Source organism: Branchiostoma floridae, chromosome 18, assembly GCF_000003815.2.
Source record: "Branchiostoma floridae strain S238N-H82 chromosome 18, Bfl_VNyyK, whole genome shotgun sequence".
Taxonomy (NCBI): Eukaryota; Metazoa; Chordata; class Leptocardii; order Amphioxiformes; family Branchiostomatidae; genus Branchiostoma; species Branchiostoma floridae.
The window spans coordinates 3,914,787-3,940,048 of record NC_049996.1 but is presented as its reverse complement, the minus strand read 5'-3'; the positions used below and the strand labels follow the sequence as shown (position 1 = coordinate 3,940,048).

The 25,262-nt window shown below is 38.7% G+C and overlaps 1 protein-coding gene across 12 annotated transcripts in view; it reads left to right on the top strand.

Annotated features, from left to right (window-relative positions):
• The first annotated feature begins 1,762 nt into the window (after window positions 1-1,762).
• Window positions 1,763-25,262, top strand: part of LOC118405718 (potassium voltage-gated channel subfamily H member 8-like) — a 163,926-nt gene continuing 140,426 nt past the window's right edge. For 8 of the 12 annotated variants that reach the window (XM_035805388.1, XM_035805394.1, XM_035805390.1 and 5 more), the window contains exon 1: window positions 19,185-19,658. In XM_035805388.1, coding sequence (XP_035661281.1) covers window positions 19,583-19,658 — 76 coding nt within the window. In that variant the 5' untranslated portion in view covers window positions 19,185-19,582. Of the gene's footprint in view, window positions 1,871-19,183; window positions 19,659-25,262 lie in introns of those variants that run through there. The other 4 variants (XM_035805384.1, XM_035805389.1, XM_035805383.1 and 1 more) reach the window with 3 other exon arrangements.

The following is a 25,262-nucleotide window of genomic DNA, read 5'->3' as shown; positions in this document are numbered from 1 at the left end:
TTCCTCTTTTTCTCCCTACGTTTCATGCGAAAAAGGTCAATGACCTGGAGCAAACAACTGTCATCATGGTAACTGGAATAGTAATTGACACCTATTGCGTTTAATTGCATAATCTAGCACGTGGTAGGATAGACCTAGAAGGTCTTGTCACCGCAAATATGAGGGTTTTCAAATATATTTACATAGCATTATTTTGAAGGTGAAATTACAAAGCAATAATTTGAAGGTGAAGTTAATATGTTTCATTGCAAAGTGAACGTACAAGTTATAATTCATAACGAATGTGACCATGGTAATGATAATCTTTAAATACAAATGTATGCGCGGAGACTAATTGTTAGTGAAAAATGACAGCATATGTTAGACAATGAACATAGAACAATGTGGTTTATCTATAGCCCTTGGGCTACAAAGCTACATGTTCGCAATCACGCAGCAACAGGGGACTTGTACATTGGTAGTGGTGTATGCAATTGCTGACTGCTTACCACACAAATCGGTATGTATCGTCTTAAATGTGCATTATTTGACAGTACAGAAATGGCTTTTCTGTCAAAGGTATGGTAAAAGCAAAGGTAAATGTAATTTTATAGCCTTTCTGAGCTTGAAGAATTAAAGGGCCGTGGGTTGTCATCCTTTGTCTAGGACACGGTATTGGACGGTAAAGCCCATCTTCCACTGTCTTTTACAATACAATAACTTTATTGCACAACAGTTGTACGGGGTACAAAGTATGGCATCTACATAACTACAGTTCTATAACTTAACGCTTATCTAACTAATACAGGAGCTGTAGTATGGGATAAGTTACTTACTATCATTGGAGGTTTTACAATCATTGAGGGAATTTCTAATGTCTAGACCTTCTTTGATATATTTTCCTATATCTGTCATACAGGGATTGTCACATGTCATGATGTATTTGAATTTGCACTTCAGGTCCATTGAGATAAATCCTTGTGTATAAGATGACAGTTTTGTGTACAGAGAATTTCGTATATCAGAATATTTGGGACATACAACCATAAAGTGATATTCGTCTTCAATTAGCTCTGGACAGAATGGACATACCCTATGGTCGATTGGGATTTTTTGGAATCTCCCGGTTTCTATATTCAATGTAACTCTCCAACCGAAGTCAGGTTCCTATTTAACACTTGGGCGGAGTGATGAAAGTGCATTTACCAAGAGCACAAGATCGGTAGTATGACATAATTTAAACCCAGAGCCAAATACTCTACAGTCACACGACTCCACAACGAAGGTATGGACCTCACCACAAAAACAATGAAGTTTCTTTGAAACTGTGCTCGTGACACTCTCGATGAAAGTAGTAAGATACGCCCCAAAGCCGTTACTCAAGCAACTAGATATAATTTTGGAAACGGCCAGACGTTTTAGATGGTATTCACTATCTTTCTTCGATAACACTGACGTGATCTAGGAGAGCCTGAAGAAACTACTGGACGTTTTCAGATCATTTGCATTCATACTCAGGGTATAACAGACAATTTTCTCACGGATCACTTCAGTGTCACTGATAAAAGATGGTGGATGTCATCTGAAACGTCTGACCGTTTCCAAAATTATTTCAAATTGCTTGAGTAACTACATTTTGGAGTAACCAGAACTTAAAACTTCTTAATGTATTTGCTCCGAACCTGATCAGTCCCTCACTCCCATTGGTAACCACCCCCTACGTATACACAACGGTTCTCCCCTATCATCAATCGATCAGACGACTCCTCACAACACCAATGTCTACTACCTATATGTAGCAACCGGCGCCATCATACACTATACAGCAAACAGACCACCACGTTTCGTGCATACCTCCTGGACACGGGTTGCTTCGCCTCTTCTGATATAGGTACGTACATTGTATATTTTTCTTGTTACAACAGTTAGTATAGCATGTGTACTATTTTCGATGTAAAGCGACCGCCACAGCCATATACTACAATAGGTACAAGAGCACGTTTCACTAATACGTACTGGACATAGAAGGTAAGTACATACTCTAAGAGCTATATCATCTGTGTAATGGCAACAGTTAGTATAGCTAGCATGTCTACTTCATGTTTTTTGAAGCAACTAACACTGCAACAAGCACTACACAAGACACACGACCACGTTTCACTGATTCGTAATAAAAATAGTCTGCTTCCTTCAAAATGTGAAGGTAAGTACGTATTGTAAGATCTATAGCCTTTGTCTGATGCGAACAGTTCGTATACCATGTCTACTACTTGTGAAACAACCACCACTGTCATACAATACACCAGATACAACAGAACGTTTCACTAATGAGTATTCGACATAGGAGGTAAGTACATATTCTAAGTGCTATAGTCTTTATCTAATTGCAACAGTTAGAATAGCATGTTTACAACATGTGTTATGAAGCAACCAACACTGTCATACACGAAAAAAGGTACAAAATCACTTTTTAATAATTCGTTCTGGACATAGTCTGCTTCTCTCAATATGTGAAGGTAGGTGTATATTCTAAGAGCTACAGCCTTTGTATTATAGCAATAGCTATAGTATAGCATGTCTACTGCTTGTGAAGCAATGAACACTGTCATACGCTACACAAGGTACAAGATCACGTTTTACTAATACGTACTGGACATGGTCTACTTCTCTTAAATGTAAAGGTAAGTACATATTCTAAGATCTATAGCCTTTGTCTAATGCGAATAGTTAGTATAGCATGTCTATTGCTTGTGAAGCAACCAACCCCTTCATAGATACACTACACCAGACACAAGAGCACGCTTCACTATTCGTACTGAACATATCCCGCTTCTCTTAAAATGTGAAGGTATACGTAAGTACATATTCTACGAGCTATAGCCTTTGTCTAATGCGAACAGTTGGCATACCATGTCTACTGTTGGCATCCGTCTGTCTCGGAAAACAATGGTAGGCGGACGGGTTTAAGGCGACCCGTCTGCCTGGCCTGCACTTGGGTTTTTAAGGTGAAGGAGGGGTGTGCACGTCCTTCTCCACCCTCTCGTCCACTGGCGCACTAGTCCTACAGGGGCAACTGTATGCAACGTGTAAGACTGCCCCAGCAGATGCAGGTTTGTTGTTTGGAGTTTCCGTCTCCTAGGAGGATTACTGCTTGTCTACTACTTGAAATGTAAAGCAACCGCCACTACTATACACTACACCAGTTACAAGAGCACTTTTTACTAATCAACACGTACTGGACACAGTTTTATTATCTTAAAATGATAAGGTAAGTACATATTCTAACTAATCTAAGAGCTATAGCCTTTGTCTAAAGCCAACAGTTACTATTTTTAAAAAAACCGGCAACGCCGAGGAATATAACGAGTATATATTAAGCACCTTTACCTTCTGCTTCTCTTACTATATATAGTAGGTAAGTGCATTATATAAGAGTTATAGCCTTTATCTATTTAAAGATTAGTATAGCATGTCCACTACCTTTGTAGCAACTGGTAATGCCATACAATACAGTGGACACATATTAAGCACTCATTAATACTGAACATAGCCTGCTTCTTTATTATATAAAGGTAAGTACATTATATAAGAGTTATAGCCTTTATCTGATGATAACAATTAGTATAGCATGTCCACTACCTTTGTAGCGACAGGCAATGGTTTACAATACAGCGGGACTTACAACTACTGCAAATAGACTGCCTTTCTGATTATATAAAGGTAAGTACATTATATAAGAGTTAAAGCCATTATAATGATAACAATTAGCCTTGTTCTTTTGACACTTATACCACCTGGAATGCGTCCATTATAGAATATACTAGGTAAGTACATTGTTTAGAGCTATCATTTAGTATAGTATGTCAACTAGGTACAACTAACGCTGACATACATGTACAGTACACGAGATATTGGAATATGTTTCACTCATACCTCCCGGAGAAATTCGGCTTCTTATTACAATATACTTAATAAGTACATTGCATAAGAGCTATTGTATTTTATCTTTGGTAAAATAGCAAGTAAGCCTGAAAAATACATGTTAAAACCGAAATAACCGATTTTCGTCAACAACCGGTTACCATGGAAATAAAAAGATTGGAATTTTTTCAAACTTCGAGAAACTGTTGACAAGTACATTTCAGGGAAATTCACTTAGATTGGTGGCTCTAACGTGAGCGTTATGTGACATGGAAGTTGGTGCACACCTCAAAGCCCTATCCCCCCCCCCCCCCCCCCACACACACACACTCCGTCTAAAAGGGTTAACTCATACCTCCTGGAGAATGAAACCTTCCCTTCTTACAGAATACTATGTACTAAATTTTCAAAGTAAAAATACGGGACACATTTTGAAATACCACTGACTAAGCAATGTTAATATACGTAACGTTACATCCATAATACCAGGCTGTCATCAGATATGGTGGGTTTCAGTATCGTTCTGAATAAGAAGTCAATCTCTGCTGTTAAAGCTAGTTTATTATTGTCCGCGGGTAACCATACGTGTTTTTTCTTATCTAGAAATATCACTTCAACGGACGTTGGTTTCAAAACTGCCATGTATTGAAGCAAGAATAATCCTGAAATATTGCAGTTTGAAACCACTGTCCGTTTCTCTTGGTATCACTGAACACAATGGGCATATCTTACCCCGCGAAAAAAAATATGAATCAGTGTTATGTGATATAAATGGTCAGTTACTGTAATGTAATTTATAGTAAAGCTTTGCACATTGCTGCACATGCAACGACGTGCGACGTTGTCTGTATCGCTGGCTTAGACTGAAATATGTGCGTATACTAAAGCTCAAGGCGGTTAAAATTTTTCCATTGGCAACATTTGTGCGTTTTGCGCATGCGCGAACTAAATATCTGAATTCCAGGGATTTCAAACGGACGTGGAACAAGTGCGCCACTGTCTGTATCGAAGGCGTCGACTGAAATATGACTATGACTAAGCCTCATAGATTTCCTGCAAATGTGACTTTCTCATTGGCAACATTTGGGCGTATTGCGCATGCGTAAACTAAGTATCTGATTTTCATGGATTTCAAAACTCCTCGGACCACTTGCGCCGCTGTCTGTATCGAAGGCTTAAACTGAAATATGACTATGACTTCCTGATACATTTCCTGCAAATGTGACTTGTCCATTGGCAACATCTGAGCGTATTGCGCATGCGTAAACTAAGTATTTGAATTTCAGGGATTTGAAACGACCGTACATCACGTTTGCCGCTGTCTGTATCGACGACTTTGACTGAAACATGACTATGATTTAGCCTCATGGATTTCCTGCAAATGTGACTTTCTCATTGGCAACATCTGTGCGTATTGCGCATGCGTGAACTAAATATCTGAATTCCAGGGATTTTTAATGGCCGTAGTCGACCACGTGCTCCGTTGTCTGTATCGCCGGCTTAGACTGAAATATGCGCGGATTGCTACAGCTAACAGACTTTTTGCATTGGCAACATTTGTGCGTATTGCGCATGCGCGAACTAAGTATCTCAATTCCAGGGGTTTCAAACGGTAGTGGACCACGTGCTTCTTTGTCTGTATCGCCGGCTTAGACTGAAATAGGCGCGGATTACTACAGCTCACGGCGGTTAGAAATAGCCACTTTTGAGGGCTTTTCTCTCCCATTAGCTATTCTAGTCGTGACTTCTTCTCTACACTTTAAAACCACTTCAAAAGCCCCTGTTCAAGCAGCGTGATATCAATGATGATAGAAAAAACTGCACGCGACGGAACAGCAGTGCAGGCTGGTGCAATACTAGCAATGGAGTGAAGTGATATATTGAACACGAAGAAAGTCAAGATTTGCAAACAAATGCAACGTGAAGGTAACCATTTACCTTCATATAGTCTAGCCTACATAAACTGCTATTCTGTTATATTCCAACATAGATACTTATATGGTGACCAGCCTCAATCCTAACACTTGCTACATATTGTAATTAAACATAACAGGGTTTCTTTACCAGTAACTAGGTTGGTGATAAAAGGACGCAACTTATAGACTTAAACCAAAGGCTAAATAATATGCAAGCAATTGTCGAGGTATGTACATCGTAATGTAGTTAGTTGCGAAATAAAAAAAAACATCAAAATTCCAAAGAAGTAAAGGCGTAAAATGGTAATAAAGTTCATTATGGACGAATTGAATTATTTTGTGTATTCTAGCAATTGCTAAACGTTGTATAATTTGGCGGAAGAAATTTGAAGATGCGCATCTTAGCAATTGGACAGTTCTTTCGTCTTGCGCTGAATCAGAAAATACACACATCGGAAATTGGACTTTTTATATGCAATATTTGGATAAAAATAACAGACAGTTTGGTATTAGTGTTGTTAGCAACGTTACTTTGGAGCCCATGTTCATTCAGGAGGCAACGGTTGAGACGGGTTGTTGCGTCGTGTGTGGCGTAACTGGTACAGCGTTCGGCTCGGAATCTAGAGGTCCCGAGTTCGATACCCGCCGTTGCCCAGACGTTGTGCCCTTAGGAAATGCACTTTACGAGGGGCGTTCAATTAGTAATAACTCTGACTCATTTCCCATAGCAGGAGATTAATGAAACTTGGCACAGTTATTAGTCTTTCTCTTCATAGGAACCACCCAGAGTTATGCATTTCTCCCATAGTTTGATGTATCTCTGGACACCGTTTTTGTAGGGCACCCCAGGTTGGTTCTCCAACAGATGCCTTGTCAATGGCAGAAGAGGAACGACAAGGTCTGGGAGCTGTTTCCACAGACTTCCGGCCATGTTTGAATTCAGGATGCCAGCGTTTTACAAGGTCATATGATGGGGCATCATCACCATAAGTTTCTTTCATTTCATCAAAAGTCTCCTTTGGTGTGCGTCCTTTCAAATACAAAAACCGAATCACTGCGCGACACTCAACTGGCTCCATTTCACACCTGGTTCATTTCACACCTAACTCAGTTCAAACACCAGTAAATCAGAAACCACAATTACTTCAGAGCTCTTTTTTGAAACATAAACTATAGAGATACGAATCATTACACATGCATAATTTTATCTAGATCAGACAACTGGAAGTGGGTTAGAGTTATTACTTATTGAACGCCCCTCGTACACTACTTTCCTCACCGTATATATGGGCTTTTGGCTTCGGTCGAGGAGGAAAGAAAGAAAGAATACCTCTACCCGTCAGTACTGTGTGTGTGGCACCGTTAATATTAAATAACTTGAGGTGTCAGTGCCACATCGTCCTCGTCTGTCCAAAAGCAAAGAGAATGCAAGAAAAAACAGTTGAGAAACAAGAACTATAGAGTCGATGGATTGTATTCTTTGCCACACTGACTTTGCACAAAAATGCTGAAAGGTGCTCTCATACACACGGTGTAAAGAGCAAAGAAGTGTACACGTATATAGCAGAATGTTTTTTGCTGACATAATTTCTTATCATCGATGCAACTAAACTTGAAAATTGACCAACGGGCTTAATAGGCGATATAGGAATTATGAAGGCTGCTGGAAAGAGTTCATTCCCTACCCCATTTCGCCGGAATGGTTTGATCCACTTACACCGGGAAGGACCCCTACTCATGTGACATGTGGAGCCTGGTAGATGCCAAAATGTCTATACGGACCTTATACGGACTTGGATATATACGCACGTGTGAACTTACTTACTTTCTACATCTAATACTTTGATCATGTTTCATAATGTTTGGGACCGGGTTATATACGTGGCTGCGTGGCTGTTTTTTCAAAAAGCGGCCGATTTGGAGAGGTGGTCGATCGCTGAGAAGAGTATCGACTCAAAACATGCCCGATGCAAAGTATAAATGGTTTCCGTTGTGTTTAATGGGAAATAGCAAGCACATTGCACGCACGCAAAGAAGCGAGGTCTTCAATGTCAAATACAACACGCACACTGTAAACTGTAACCCCCAAATCCGACGCAAGCTGGCCGATTTCGGCACAAAATCGCGCTAGTTGTCATCAAAAATCGATGAAAACCTCAATTTTGAAAATGATGCGGTCGTTATGGGTCCCAATTTGGGCCGGTCGCGGTCGCGTTGGCCAGGTGGTCGTTGAGAAAAGGTCGCTTAATACTTACGTCAATGGGAAAATAAATCGGGACCGAGAAAAAGCGGTCGAAATGGCCAGGTGGTCGCTGAGAAGAGGTGGTCGCTTGGGCAGGTTTGACTGTATATATATAAGATCATTATCTATTCATTGATGTCTATTGTTAGAAAAGTGGACATGGCATTCTTAGGCTCATGAAAGCAACTTCTTATTGCATATCGACAATGTGTCAAGAACGTAATACTGTGACCTGAAAGGTGTATTTGTGAAGCTTTGTTCTGCTAGCTTCTATGAAAAAAACTTTCATCTCACTTAATGACATAAGTTATACATCGTCTGTAAGGTAATCTGAGTTGGTAGATATATGTTGAAGAGATCAGCTCTTTTCAAAGTAAAAAAAAATGGACTTATAGTCGGGAATTTTCGACAGACTTTAGCTGTGAATAATAATATATCCGTCTTTCCGCACGTAAAAAGACCATAGATCCTTTGCAAGAGGAGTAAAGGGTCATCTAGATCAGGGCGCGACAAATTTCTCTCAACAGGGACGGAAGGGCTGTACCGACCCAACAATACCGTTAATGCATTTAAGCTCGCGGGGATTTAATTTCGCGGTAGCAGGAAAAATGACTTTTCGCGGTTGTTCTAAGTACGCGGTAGCACCATGCACTTTAGTCTCTTACTGCCATAGGAAAATGCTTGCGGTGGTTCTAAGTTAGTTTAGTTAGAAAATTTCGGTAAGCTGATCTTATACCTTCGCCAGAATAAAAAAAAACTCTAAAATTTGTATTTTAATCATCTGTGGGATTTTGTAAATATCTTAATCAGTTTGAAAAGTCACAGAAAAAATAAAGCTTTCTTTTACACGATTGACTAAATTGACCGAGTCGAGGGGATATAAACTCAGTTACGTTTCCTACCTGAAACGCCATTTGCAGCGAAGATAACTTGGGCCCCTCAAAGGAAGTAGCTGAGGTGTTTTGTAAAATCTTAAGTCAGCCAAGTAAATGTTTTTGTTGTAAGGAGTATATTTTCCTCAACTATAGAATTATCGAAAGGCAAATAGTAGGTAAATAGGCAGGAATTGATTGATAGAAGGGTGACTGTAACAAATGACAGGAAAGTATAGAACATATGATAGCACAAAAGTTCAACTGAGTCTGTAACATACATGGAAAAAGGCCACACTGGTCACACTACAACTACGAAAAACACTACCAAACATAATTTTTGCTTATTTTGCTTACACCATGGACAATTCTTCTATAAAGAAAAATATTCTGGCAGGAAGAACATGTAGAATAAAATTCAAGCAAAACGAGAAACTAACAATTTTTTCTAGAGATTTAAGCAAAATCTTTTTGCTTTTTTTCTTATGATAAAAAAAAATTGCTTGCCCCATTGACAAGCACATTTTTCTAAGATTTCTTGAGGACAAAATATTTTTTTCTGAAAGAAAAAATTTCTGTGAGGAAAGAAAACAAGACAAGTAAAAAGCATTTTTGGTCGTGAATGCACGGGGACGTTATCGACTTCAGCGACCTTTGACCCATTGCTGACGTCACACATGCGACAAGTCACGTGTTCAGCACGAATGGACCTAAAAACTGTAGAAAACTGAGGAAATCACTTGTAACTGACTTCCGTTAAGTCAATTTTTTAGTCAGAGTTTAACCTTTTCTATAACGGAACAGACAGATTTGTTTGGACAAGACCTTTTCCTTTTCATAATTAGTGACAATTCATAATTGGACGATCATTAGTTTTATACACCAGATGGAGAATATAACCTCTGATATATTTTACAGACAGGATGTGTACATCGTAACATTACAAAGAGTCATTTGAAGAGACAGACATGTCAAGACGAAAAGGCTACGCGGCGGTAAGAAATTGCCATCGCACACGTCTTCCGGTCATTAAGAAAACTTGATGAGGCGAAGCGATATAAATGCAGAATTTTCTGTACCAGCCCATCATCATGCATGTCAAGTCTAGCGTGTCTGGTGTCACGAACTCTATCTGTATCTGTATCTGTATCTGTATCTGTATCTGTATCTGTACCTCTACCTGTATCTATATAGCCGCTATAACCGCCGTTCGGCGTAACACACCAGCTTCGCAGCTGCAGTGCAAGAAACAGTCTAGTTTAATTTTAGGGTTAGTTTTGATATGCATAGCGTCATTGGTTGGTCATACATTTTTTTTAAAATCCAGCCTACACCTATCTATATGTTATTTGATGAATATGGGTTAAAGAGTTAATCATGACAATAGTAGTTGCTATCTCAAAAGTTCTAGGAAATCCCGTTGTTGTGGATAGTCGTAAAAAAGCTTCTTATTTCATATTCTTGAACGTCTTTTTGTCAGATTGTCATTTTGTCGTTAACCTGACGAACAAACTTACCAGACGAAATTTGCAAAATAATATGAAATCGTTTAAGGTGCTAAAAAAGGCAAGGCCTAACATCTGCTTGGAGAGCATCTGATCTTCATTCTGTATTGGAACCGTCTTGAAACAAAATACTGTTTTGCTGTGTTAAGAAAATCACGACTAGCGAAAATAATCCTTGTGGCTTACGCATTTCGCCATCTGTGTATGAAGGTTGATATAGGTATCAGTTGTTTTTAAGTCCTCACACGGTGTTGCAAGAAAACGTCACCCAAACGTTATTTTTCTTTGCTAAGGGAAAACAAGAGTTTTTACTGGACATTTGACACTGTGATACGAGTGGTAAGCCTGCATAAATTGTATTAAATTTTAAAAAAATGTAGGAAATGTTTGCACATAATTGCTAATGCTAAGTGTAAGGTAAGGGTTGCAGACAGTGTGATCAGCACCAATTGCAGTTTTTCTGTGTTTGTGTATATGTGTTGTGTTATGTATTTGTGACAAAGGACAGACACGTTTCTCTGTGTATGTTTTCAGCACCAATGACATGTACGTTTTTCTGTGTATGTGTTCAGCACTAATGGCAGGTGGTTTTCTGTTTATAAGTTTAGCACCAATGGCAGTTACATTATTACCTCCATGAAATGTCATGGAATGGAGGTTATATTTTCTGTTATGTGTCTCTGTCTGTGTAGATGATTACTCAAGAACGGCTGAATGGATTGGTTTCATACTTGTTGTGTTGGTGGGGTGTGATGAAAGCTAGAATCGATGAGATTTTGGGAGCCGTATCTGTCGTTATGATCGATGTAATAATATCAGAAATCACCCCTATATTTGAGATATATTGGTACAGGCATCGTGCTTTATGTATTTGTTAATGGGCTTAGCTCCAAGCAGATGGTGAGGTGACAGCTGTTTGGGGAACCCCGAGTTTTTTTAATATGATAATTAGTTTTATTTATGTCTGCTTAGGATATCATGGAGATGTGAAGCGTAAGTATAATTGTAAGAAGTTGAGGTACATTTAACGATAATGCTTAACAGGTATGGATGTCTCACATACTGTACATGGTGATTAAAATGCCATTAGGTCCTCTCATCTGGGTTGGGTGTCAGAAGTTTTATGGGCGATACAGATGTTCTGATTTTGTTACGATAAGGGACAGTTGTTAGTTGTCTCTTTCGTAGCCAATGGTACTTGTTTTTTAGCAGACGGGGTTGCCGCCAAGTGTTCATCTTACAGTTGGTGTAGGGCTGTCAGAGGAAAGTGTGCATCTCGTTTTTGTACCGTGTGAACAGCTGATGTTATGACATATTGGTGGAAAATCAAATCACCATCTGACTAAAGTTGGCCACATCCCTTCTTCTTTCTGAGTTTCCCAACTTCCTCCCACCACACAGCTCTGAGGCACATAGTCGAACCTCAATAATGCTGACAACCTTAGACAGTTTAAATGCCAAACATCAAGCTTAAGGAACACCACGCTACCATATGCCGTCGACCTCTTAAACGCACATTACACAATTAAGTGTCACATTTTGATAATTACTAATCAGATGGACAATCATCCTCTGTGTCATTAAATAAATACACCACTACTTTCCCATAACATCTATATTATATAACCATTACTCTCAAATACAACCGACTATAAACATACATACCATCCACAAAAAAGTAATAGATATTTCATGGAGGTATGAGGTCCCCGAACTCTAGTTTCTGTGTATGTGTTCAGCACCAAGAACAGGTATCTTTCTCTGTGTATGTGTTTAGCACCTAGAACATGTACGTCATTTTGTGTATGTGTTTAGCACCAAGGACAGGTACGTTTCTCTGTGTATGTTTTCAGCACCAAGGACATATACGTCTTTCTGTGAATGTGTCCAGTAACAATGGCATACACGTTTCTTCTGAAAACGTGTTCAGTACCAATGGCATGTGCGCTTTTCTGTGTATGTGTTCGTCACCAAGGGACAGATAATTTTTATGTGCATGTGTTCAGCACCAATAATAGGTACGTTTTCTGTGTATGTGTTCAGCACCAAGGACAGGTACGTTTCTCTATGTATGTGTTCAGCACCAATGACATGTACGTCTTTCTGTGAATGTGTCTAGTACCAATGACATGCACGTTTCTCTAAAAATGTGTTCAGTACAAATTGCATGTACGTTTTTCTGTGTAATTGTTCGTCACCAAGTTACAGATACTTTTTATCTGTATGTGTTCAGCACCAAGGATAGGTACGTTTTCTGTGTATGTGTTCAGCACCAAGGACATGCACCTTCTTCTGTGAACGTATTTAGTGGCAATAACCTTTCTTGATGGTAGTATTCTCTACTAGTACTTTTCCTTTAGTGTAGCTAGGTAAAGTCATCAACAAGTGAAATCCATCCTCAATATCTTAAACACGAGACCATGACACAATGCCACTAGTGTCCTATACTTTCTCCCTCAAACGTACCAATTACAGATTTCCCAATTTGGCTAGTTCCAAGCTATGAGAAATTCAATAAAACAATTACAAAAACCAATCCAGCAGTACAATAGCGCGACCGTATGTCAATACGCGGTGCCCAAACCTGGGTTGTTAGAGAGTTAACCACAGTATTTGTCGCACAATGCCAGACAATAGACGGTATTGGGGATGCCATAATGACATATGACCGCAGCGTTAAACTAACTCCCGTACCATCTGGACTTGATTTTGGTGGGAACAATGTTCTTTGTTAGGCAAGGCTGACTCTATTATATGGATAGCATCCGCGCTTATTTCAAATGTCATTTGTTTTGGCGTAATTGGTAGAGCGTTCGACACGGAATCTAATGGTCCCAAGTTCAATACGTGCGTTGTGCCCTTGGGAAAGATACTTTACACGACCTTCCTCACTTTACCCAGGTGTAAAAATGTAAAAAAATGGGTATATGGCTTCGGTCGGGGAGGTTAAAGAAAATGACAAACCTTACCCTCTGTCTATACTGTCTATGTGGCAATGTTGATATAAATAACTAACTTTAGTACAGTGCTACATTGACATTAACTGTCCAAACCAAATACTTAAAATATCAAAAAATTCTCCCGTTGCTTAAAGGTTGGCAGCCATTCTGCAATTGGAAAAAAAATTATGATCATTTATATAAAGATATTGGAAATTGGATTATGAAGATAAAATTTTGGTTTATCTAATGAAAAAGTTTTCTGAATTTGTTGTCAATTAAATCCTTGCAAAGTTACAATTTTATGTCCTTTGTGTTCTGTAATTTGTTTTACTTTCTTAACCAGTTTTCAAGACAGAAGTTCAGCTGCAGTACAAAGGTCACACACCAGGAGGCCTGAAATCAAGCTTGACATTTGTCTTCACAATACCTATCCGCATACCAAATATCATTAAAATTCATCAAGAGGTTTTAAAGTTGTGCTGACCACAAATATCTAAAAACCACAAAAACACAGACAGGCACACGAAAAACAATATTTCCATTTTTCTAATTTGTTTCACCAAATTCACCAATTTTTTCGCACGCCTGTACCATTTTTGAACCACTCAGTGGATGTCGTTCATATAATTAAATTAACGTGGCCTTACATCCGACTAGCCGTTGTCGAAGTTCATATGAAAATGGCCGTTTGATTTATTTATGATACTTGCCTGGCCGAATGCCGTGAAGTTATGGAACATAAGTCAGCTGGGTCAATGGATGTAACGTTTTGATAAATTAAAACCTGTCAAAAACATAAGCCCAAAGTCGAATCCACACACGTACCAAACGTATAAGGAATACCTATAATATCAAAACATACTCAGCTCAAAATGCCTTTAAGTTTATCACTACCAATATAGACGAAATGCACTTATTGTTACGTAATTCACTTTTACAATATAACTGCGTTTTCTTATGTAGGACTTTATTGTATACTGTAACTGCGTTTTCTTTTGTAGGAAGTTTTTTTGCGCTAAACAATAACCTATTTTTAACCTGTATTTTTATTGTGAATACAATAATTTATTATACAGTGCAAATTACCCCATAGGCGATGGTAAGGCATTAAATCAAGAAAAATATGCTTTTTTTAATCTCAAAGAAAATTATATTGCAACTTCAATTACATTCAAGGCACAATATCCTATATTCATTAAGTTTATTATATCATTATCGTCATAGAAGGAAAGCATATTGTTTTTGCTCTCTTTATCTTTCTTCTTCATCTTCTCCGAATAAATAAGGTCAACGACCTGGAATGGATGACCGTCACCATTGTGCAATAGATACCTTGTGGTGTTCCATTACATAATGTGGCAAGTGGCAGGATAGGGCTTAAGATGCTGGTCACCATATAATAATGATATGTTTATTGCAAGTTCTTGCCCGAGGGCTAATTGCAGGTACAAACAACATGTAAAATAAGGAAAATACAAAGGTGCTAGGAACTACATTCTATGACTATATGCTATGCTAGTGTACATTATACTGGTTTTGTTGGGTTAGACTTCTTCTCTTTAGGCAGTGGAAGACGAATCTACCCACATCTTTGGGGGTTCTTTGTGTGGGTTCTTTGATTTTAATAGTAGGATAGATTTTTCATTGTCAGGAATAGTTGGAAAGTAAGCGTGTATTTTGGATACACTCATAAATAGTTGGTTTCTTATATCATCATAAAAAGAACAATTAGTGATAAAATGACTCTCGTCTTCCACAGCATTTGAGGGGCAATATTTACAAATCCTCTCAGACACAGGTAGCTTCATGTATCTCCCCTTTTCTATTTCCAGGGGGTGAGCACTAATTCTAATCTTACTGGTAGCGGAACGCTGCTCAAAGTCACAAAGTTCGAGATATTTCTCTATACAATATTCGGTTTTAAATTTTCTATAAAATCTAAGCTTGCCAGTATCGGCAGACAGATTATGGAGGAAAGTTTGAATATACATATATGTGAATGTGTTTAAGTAAGTATAAATAGTAAGTATAAAAGTATAAATGAATATTCATGAGGATAGACCAAGTGAAGGTTAACATTCTGTATTTGCATGGAATGTTAACTTTCTTAAGTTTTATAGACTTCGTCAATTAAGTACATTGTGAACGCAAGGGATCTTGAAAATCTGATACTAGCTAATATATAGCCAGCTTGCTGTCAATTCTACCTTCACTTCAATACAAGTGTTGAATGGATGCCAGGTACTTATGATATAATGCTCTTAAAGTTCGTGACTGCGTCAAGTTTTATCTATGTACAAGTGTAGAACTGGCTCCTGAGGATAGTTATAGAAATTATCTGCGGGATTAGCAATATTGTTTTATAGTTCAGGCGTAACCATGTAGTATATAAAACAGTGTAGGTAACGTTTGTGTTGGGTTAGAGCCAAGATACCACAAAGTAGTGTAGACTAAGCTGTATTGGAACATATGTATACTTTGTTAAGTCTTGTTTGTGTGTATGTGTGTGTGTGTGTGTATGTGTGTGTGTGTGTGTGTGCGTGCGTGCGCGCGCGTGTGTGTGTGTGTGTGTGTGTGTGAGTATGTGTGTGTGTGTGAGTGTGTGTGTGAGTGAGTGTGAGTGTGTGCGTGTGTGACTGTACGTCTGTGTGTGAGCTTGTGCGTGTATGTGTATACATGAATGTCTATGTATGTGTATGTGCGTGTGTTTCTGTGTATGATTGTGTAGTTGTGTGTGTGCGTGTGTGTGTATGTGTATTTGCATGTGTGTGCGTGTTTGCATGTGCTTGTGTCCGTGTGTGTGCGTATATATGTGTGTATCCGCGCACTTGTGTGTGTGTGTGTGTGTGTGTGTGTGTGTGTTTGTGTTTGAGCGCAAGGGAGCGTTCGGCACCAGGGACAGATACACGTGCATACTTCTTTTAAGAATGAGAAGAAATTGATTATTAAAATAGGACAATGAAGACACAACTTATATTTTAACAAAGTCAATATATATTTCATGATGCATTTTTTCTCCTCACCCTTTATTAACTTGTACATATACGTCCAATTTTGTGTTATAACATATCTGTACCAATTCTTACGCTCTCTTTGCTCTATCGCAAATGAAATAACATTAAGCCTATTACCCTTGTTGAAGAGGCTACCTAGATTTTCTGAATAAATAAATAATTTTATTTTCCCTTTTACACATCAATGACATGGGGGTCAATGACCTCAAGTGACGTAATTGGGTCATTGACCACTAGAGGGATGCTTCATTCGACTATCCATTATCTCAATTCTCTAGGGAACATTCCTTCATCATCGGTAATTTAAAAGTTCGTTACCGTTAACAGAATTCAAATCATGGCTCGGTTATTTTCGTATTTGCATGGAAAAAACAATTAGTTATCCTTTCTCGAAAAGTTATTTTACAGTTGAATGGCCCATTAAATGTTGGTTCTATAGCATTTTACAATTAGAGGGTTACTTGCGGTCAGTCACTCACAGAAGCGGGTGTTATTTTTTTGAAAGAAAAATATTTTATGAAAACAACATCAGTATGTAACATTTCAGATTAGTAAGGAAATGAACCATTTTACCAGAGTAAGTGAACAGTAGCCCCCATGCAGATATTTAGTATGTGTTCCTATGGGGTAATATTTTGGTCGTAGGAAATTGTAAAAACCGCCATAAGGTATTATGTTTAAACGGTGCTTGTTATTAGGCTTGACACAAATTTGAACATGGGATATATGTAAGGTGGTTAATATTAATATTTCGGATTTTTCCATATTTTGTTTGGTGAAAAGACTAGTTTGGTGCTAGCTTCAATCAATTATTCTCAATTCTATAGCGCATTCTAAAGCGTTTGAACGCCTTTTTCAGAATTTTTTGTCAGTGTTTCTGGTTCGACAGGTTTTCTTTTTTATCTATCAAGCTAAAACGAAACCCTACAGACTAGAACACCTTAAAACTACGCCTAAAAGAGAGCGTCCAAAACGCGCCGCAGCCTAACCTCTGCTCGGAGAATATACCAGACAAAGGAAATGAAGTTGTTAGCCATCTATCACGCGCGCCACCTAGCGTTCCTCATTGTGCCCTGCAACTACGTCACATGGCGTGGCCCCACCCAATGACAAGCCATTAATAACCATGGTGCTTTTAATTATAGGGATGACTCCGACGTTCTTTGTCTATGTGTACGATGTACATGATGATAGGCTTAGGTCGGGGATCGTCTCAGAATAGAATGAAAGTTACCACGTAATTCGTTCGCAGTGTGTTCGCACTAGCCTTCAGCAACCCTTCTTTCCTGCAGGCCTTTTTTTTATTCTAGTCGGCCGTAAGCTAAGAAATTGAAGCCAACCCCGTAAAGATTCCCCGGCTCGTGCTAGTGGAGTAGGCGGTAGGGCAACGCTCCTAGGACCGTAGAGGTAGTAGAGAGCTTGCGATGGTGTGCGATGGCTATGTTAGTACAGGCAACGTCATTTCAGTTCCAAACGAACGTTTGTAACAATTTTTTCGGCTTCACACCGAACGTTCTTACCAGTTCATTTCCTACCACTGACTGTCTCGGAGGTATCCCCTACTCTGCGCTATCTATATAACGGTTGGATAAACCGTTGGTTATTGCGCGCACAAAGCACACACTTATACATCATAGAGGTTATTTCTTAATATCACTGTATTTATCATACTTATATATCATATAGCGTGGTCTTCATATTACTACATCGATCTTTCTTCTTTATCATGGAAAGTTGTTCTTAGTATTATTGTATTCACCATTCTTAGATATTATAGAAAGTAGTTCATAATATCAATGTGTATATCATTGTTACGTTGCATGTACGTAATTTTAGAACTAGTACATGTATGCAGCAAACGTAGTATATGAAATGCCAAACGATCAAGTTATGTAATACACTATAGCTAGTCAAAGGAAATCTTGAAAATAGCATTCAAAGGCTTCGAATATATTCCGTTACATTCTTCGAGGGTATAACTTTCAGTGCGAGAGTATAACGTTAGGTCACCTCAATCCGTGATGTAACCTATATCCGTTGAATTTAAAAAAAGAACTGTGTATCTTGGGACTTTAGGTTGACCTACGTGGGTTTCAAATTGAAATATTTTCAAACTATTGCAGTGTGAAACTACCGTCTTTCGACTTGACGATTTCAAAATACCTCATTTTCAAATACAATGGAAAATGTTACCCAACGGATAAAGGTAACCTAAAGTTATATCTCTTGTCCCTTACAACGGTGTTGTACTTGTGACTAGAGTGACATTTGGGTGCACACGTGTATGTATTATATAGGTGGATCTAAATTTTCAATGCCCGTTGTCAGAGAAATGCTTTCCAACCACACCCTTTCAATACTCCCACCGTCTCAAAAGTTCTTTGTCTCTCCTAACGTCAATCAATTTTCAGACGACGCAACTATTACATTGACACACTCCCCTCCGCTGGCGTTTAATCACTCCCATCACGTGGCCTATACCTAATTCCAAGCTCCCTTTCCCCGCCTAGGTTTCATCTATTACACTGGCGTCCAAGCGCGCCGGCACCAGCACACTCGCGACGGGGGGTTGCAGCGTTCTCCCTCCCCTTTAACTCCCCTCCTACAAATTCTCCGTCCCTTTTTTACCTCATCCTTCGGTGCAACAGTCCGATAAGGATGCACTTCTAATGGTAACGTTGTTTACTGTAGACAAGGTTTTTTGTGAACGTTTGTGTGAAGAAACTGTAGTCCCCCTTGTGTGGAGTAGGATTGTCCTGGGATGAGTGTATCCCCCTTGGGAGTTACCCCTACGAACGATGCCACGGCATGACAATAGCATATTGAGTCAAGCTTTCGCCTCAACTACTCTGTTCTTTCCCTAGCTCTGGCGGCGGCGTAGTTCTACTACTACAACAGCATCGCCGGCTCTCTCAACATAACGCGTAGAGGGAGAGAGATAGTGCGTCCAGGAATATCCAGGAATTTCGCATGCATCGTGGAAAGAAGGATCTCTGCATGGGAGTTCACGGCTATCACCGTGCGTAAGGCCTACAAGGCGACGGCGAGGGAGAGAAATTTACCGCCCAGCAACGTTGGACGTCGACGTCCCCCCCTTTGGATTTACCGCTATCTTCGGTGCAACGCGGAAGCAGAGGTAGTTGAGAGAGAGTTACTACAACAACGAACGCCCGAGGGCTTAAACAAGAAGCATGCCGGCTAGAAAAGGACTCCTAGCGCCGCAGAATACTTTCCTGGACACGATAGCGACTAGGTTTGACGGCACGCGTGAGTACCAATTCTATATTTCCTCTACCCTACGGCGATGTTTTTAACTATCATATTATACCAGTTTGTATGCCTAAATGTGTATATGTTTGATCTTTAACGGTGGGTGAACAGTCTCTTTTCTCTGTTATCTTGCAATTTCATCCGCTAGTTTAAACCGGGCGACGTATTCCTACGTGCATTACAGTCCCATAGCGCTAGCGTAAAAAGCGTGGACAGCATATATTCTCCAAGCAGAGGTTAGGCCCCGCCTGAGTTTCGACGTTTTTTAAAAGGCGTTTCATAGGGAATTTCCGGCGTGTTTTTATCTGTGCCACCAGAAATTATTAGACACAATTGCTAGTTGCTTATACACTGTTTGAAAATACATAAAATTATAAGATGATAACGGAAATATGATAAAATAATGCCATTGGTCAAGATTTTCCCTATTCAGTATTTTTTTTAGTTGTCATTCGATATTTGAGCAATTTGCCTGGTGAAGCAAAGGAAAGCCTGACAAAATAGAATGGCCAAAAGTAAAAAGGGCCAAAACCAGCATGAAATTGAGTTGAAAAGTCCAAACCTCTGCTCGGAGAATAGCCGTAATATAGCATATAATATCATAAGTGCACAACAACAAATGTGTCAATCAATTTATCCAACTTCTAGGTCACTGATAATGCTTAAAAACAAACATAACACAAAAAAGGTTCTGTACATATGATATTTTTCCAATCACTCTAGGATATTATTTCTAGAAAATATCGTTACAGGGCACCACAGGGGGTTTACCGTAGACGCTATGTGTGCGGAAATTTGATTTGGTAACATAATCAATTTATTCAATATGCCCAGTGCGTGGAAACGTACAATGGACATGTTGGGGTATCACGTTGGGTTCATGATTCGAAATATTTGCAAGGCTTGGATTATAATCAAACTGTACATTTACATAGGACGCCGTTTTGTTAATAAAATTTCATTACAATTTATGAAAGTGCTAAGATATTGAGCTAATATATTGCGAGGGTGTTAAAACGTTACTTGGCTGTAGTAGTGTTAGAAACGCATATAGTTACAACACTACGTAACTTATGAGGATAAGATGTTTGAGCTCTATGATATTTCTTCTAAACGTCGGAGGAGGTAAAATATGGATTTTGTGCTAAGTTGATGCTTCTGTGTCAGGGTTAGGTATTGTAATTTGTAGGTGGTTAATGTTCTATTCGTCCCCTTACTTTTAGGTGTTAAACATAAATACACCTAGACAGTATCGAACATGTAGTTTGTGTACACAATTATGCCATTTCAAACTGAAGTCGGCAAGTACTATTGTTATGTTTGTTACATTTCATCGGGATTGCTAACCTAACTGTGTATTGCAACTGCCCCCCTCCCATAATGACTTTGTATGTTGACAAAGATTATATCCCCATCTATATCTTAATGTAGTGAATTAGATTAGATTACTAGTAAAAAAAGTGTGGAAAGATCATGGTATTTCCTATCTATACAATATGCTATATCTAAAGACTCCCTTTCCTCTTCTTAAAACATATGTCATACTTACAGAGTTTTCCATGGCGTCGTAGTTTTGACATAATATACGTTAACATTTTTTCGTAATGCTAAAATTTGCTGATTTAAAAGACATGCTTTAACCCCACCCCACCCCCAAGGTCGGGCATACGTTAATATTTCGTCCGAATGTTACATTTGTCCCTTTAAAAGACTGTATTACCCCCCCCCCCCCACACACACACACACAAACAAGACATTTTGTAATAATGTGACATTTTGTTCCTTTAACATACTGAAGTAGCCCCCCACCCCCCCCCAAAAAAAGACCGGCTGCACAGACTAGAGACAATGCGCATAGTAATCATGTGCAATGGGTTGTTACTATCACACTTCGCAAACCTTCCATGAATAATTATTATCTTTCCGTTATAATAATCACGAGAAATTATCTCAAGCGTGAAACACTACGCCAGCGAAACGTGAAGTTATGTCTATTTAAAAATAGCTTATTTCTAACACTAATATCGTACACTTGATAACACAGGCTTTTTTTATCATAGTCATATGATTTATGATGATAAATCTATCTTCATTATCAAGTTGATTTTGCGGTTTGAATAATTTAGATATTACGTAGGCCAGGTTCATTGTTACACGTTACAATAACTACAAATGAAAACATCAGAGTATAAAAACTCTTTATCATCAATTGACATAAAAGACAAGAACGACACTGTATGTATATACAACAGAATTAATAACTTGTTTGAACTTGCACAAGAAGTCCTGTCTGTGTTTTCACTCAGTTTTGTTGTCTTTTTGCGAAGAAAATAGACAACAGAATGTGTCTTTGTCTGTTTGTTTTGATTACAAAACTCATTTTACCTTATCAACTACGTTAACGACCCCCAAGGGAAAAATTGCATATGACATATAACTTTAATCAATAATAAAAACCTTGAAAGTGGCACTTTAACCATTAAATCTGACAAGATTAATAATTTGTTATATGCCTTTAAACAACATTTACAAAAATACCCAAGGGAAAAAAACGGCGTCATAAAAATACAGTTATTAATCATGATATGTCTATGACTAGATTCAGTCGACGAAGATTTATTATTTCTTATTCGGGTCTTCTGAGGTGAGCACTTGAATTCATAAATAAGACATACATAAGAAAGTGACATATTGAAGAATGACATGCGTGAGAAAGATATGCATATAGTAGATAGACATAAAAAGATAGGCATGAATATTACAAGTATAAGGAAGATATATATTAAAGATACGCCATGTATTAAAGATGGTATTATCTATATAGAAAAGATAGACATGTATTGAAGATAGGTATCTATATAGGAAATATAGACATAAAGAAGTTTGGCACAACGAAATAAGTATAAGGAAAATTGTCAAAGGGATGATCACGAATTTTCTGAAGCTTTGTGTGTTTTGCTATCTTATAATTTATTCGTATAAGGCAGCAAATATATCTTGCATTATATTCCAATTACCAAAATTGAATGTCACTTCGCAAAAATCTAACTCAATTTTTGCTGTGTAGTAGCAAGCAGGACTTGTTTCCACCAGTACTTAGATACTTACCAACGATTGTAATAGAAGTGTTTGAATAGAAGGTATCATGAATTGCGTGGGAGGGGGGCATGGGGTGCAATGTGCAATCGTAAAGGTGGTATCTCACTGCGCTTGGAGTATCGGTGCGGCACTGCAGGATTCAAAAGATAACGGATTTCAGTGATATACAACGAATTTTTCTTACATTTTGTGTATTTGGTGTGCGTTCTGTAAGTCATAATTTTACGTTTTACGCGATATCTAGATTATTCTTAAAAAGTGTCGAAAATAACACGACCAAACAGTGCCCTAGTGAACGAACCACGCAGTGCCGCAACAGTTCACCAATTGCAGTGAGATACCACCTTTAGGCCACACCAATTATATTTGTTGTTTCTCGACTTTTCCGACGCTACCTTATCGGATTCGGAAAAAAAATCAAATTGATGGCAATACCTCGTGTTGACAAAATTTGACTGTCTCTTCTTTATCAAATTAAGTATGTGCCTCAAATTCCAGTAGCTGTACATGCCTATTTTGGACTGTACATATAATTTTTCTTCAAACTTCGGACTTTGCTACCAGGGAGCCCCTACATGTCGAAAGTTTAGGTTTACCTCTCCGATCTCTCCTACTCCCGACTTTTTGAAGAAAAAGAAATTCTGAAAATATCCGAAAAACAACAAATAAAATTGGTGTGGCCTTACCAATATGAGTGTGTAAATAGAAGCGTGGGAGGGGGGCACAGGGGGCATTGCATGACCGTTACAGGTGAAACAGTTCAACGTTAGGAGGCGAAGGCCGTGAATATGTGATTATCCATGAGGTTAAAGGCTAATTGAATAGATTTCACACCCAGACAAGGCGAACATATGTGCTGAATATGCTTTACGATAAGAAACATCGTTACAGATAGGCGGTGTGTGCTATTTATGGTTTATTCAGGGCGCGTACTGACTTGATAGAAACGGAAGTTTTACATGCCATATCTGATTGTCCTATAGCTTATGATTATTTATGATACTTACCTCTATGAGGTATACTTTTAAGCGCATGTGTGTTTGTGTGTGTCTGCATTCATGTGTGTGTTTGTGAGCTGTGTGTGTTTCTTCGTGTGTGTGTGAGTTTATGTTTGTGTTTGGATCTTTTGTGTGTGTGTATGTGTGTCTTTGCTTGCTTGTCTATGTTTTAGATTATTTGGTATGTGGTTTGGTCTGGGAAAACGAAGGTCAAGGTTGGATAAAGACCTTCTTGTGGTTGACCTGCCACAGAAGTTTTAGTTTTTATATCTTTTGACTTTGATATGCTATAGTCTTTTATTATGTTCAGCTTTTGTGTCTGTCGAATTTATATCCCTTAATACTCCAATTTCATATACAACGGATAATGGTCACCCCACGGATAAAGGTGAACTAGTGTTACCATGTTTTTAGACGTCTTCAATATGACTCGGCCGGGGATCGAACTCGCGACCTACCGCATACATGAGAGACACTCTATGCCATAGAAAATGGCGTCATCTAATTAAACGGGATGACTGGCGACAATTTGACCTTCAAATACGAACAGACACTGTGTGTTCGACGCGTGACACTCATTTGTTCTAAAGCTGTTCAATTTCACGGACTTTCAACCCCCCAGTCCGACTCAGCCGTGGCAATCCTATAACAGACACACCCCGCGTTGAATCAGTAGTTCCGTGATAACCGTACATAGGCTAGAAGAAGTAAATTTTATGGATGGCATCAACGAGCTCGTTAACTGAAGAAGTTTATGTTCTGGTTAGCGTTTGTATGTTTGTATTTTATTTGCTTTTGGACAGAAGAGGACAATGTGACACTGCACTCAAGTTAGTAACCTATATTAACAGTGCCACATACACAGTACAGACAGAAAGTAAAGGTAGTCTTTTTCTTTTACCTCTCTGACCGAAATCAGGTAAACATTATACACATGGGTACAAAATTTATGGTGTCGATTTTGAAAACATAGCCACCTTGTCTTTTTATTATTCATCTTGTGTTTTTAGCCCCCCCCCCTTTTTTTTAAATTCTGCAGAGGATGTTATCCATAAAATTTGCTTGCAATTGCCTAACCGTGATAACGGTAGACATAAGGACAAGATTGATCCCACCAATCACGTGTTCTCACCATTTGCGTCATCCCAGGCGCCTCGGCGATTGGTTCCCGCTCATTATGCATTAATTGAATTAAGACGAATCTACAGCACGGTCGAGAAACCGCACACTACGACATTGAACAGCAATATTAAGGTCAATTTGGTACCTACATGCTTCGCGTATTGTCTGGTCTAGTTTTGTTAGGGATTATGACATTGGGTAAACCTGTTATAGTGCAAAAGACGAAAATAAGGAAAATATTTTTAGCTATATAGTTTATTGCACCTTCATGCCCGAGGGCTAATTGTGTAGAATTGTGAAGAAACAGTGTAGAATAGTATAGAATGTATCAACTCTAGTCTAAAAGTTATTTCTAATCTGTAACTTATTAGGTTCGACTTCT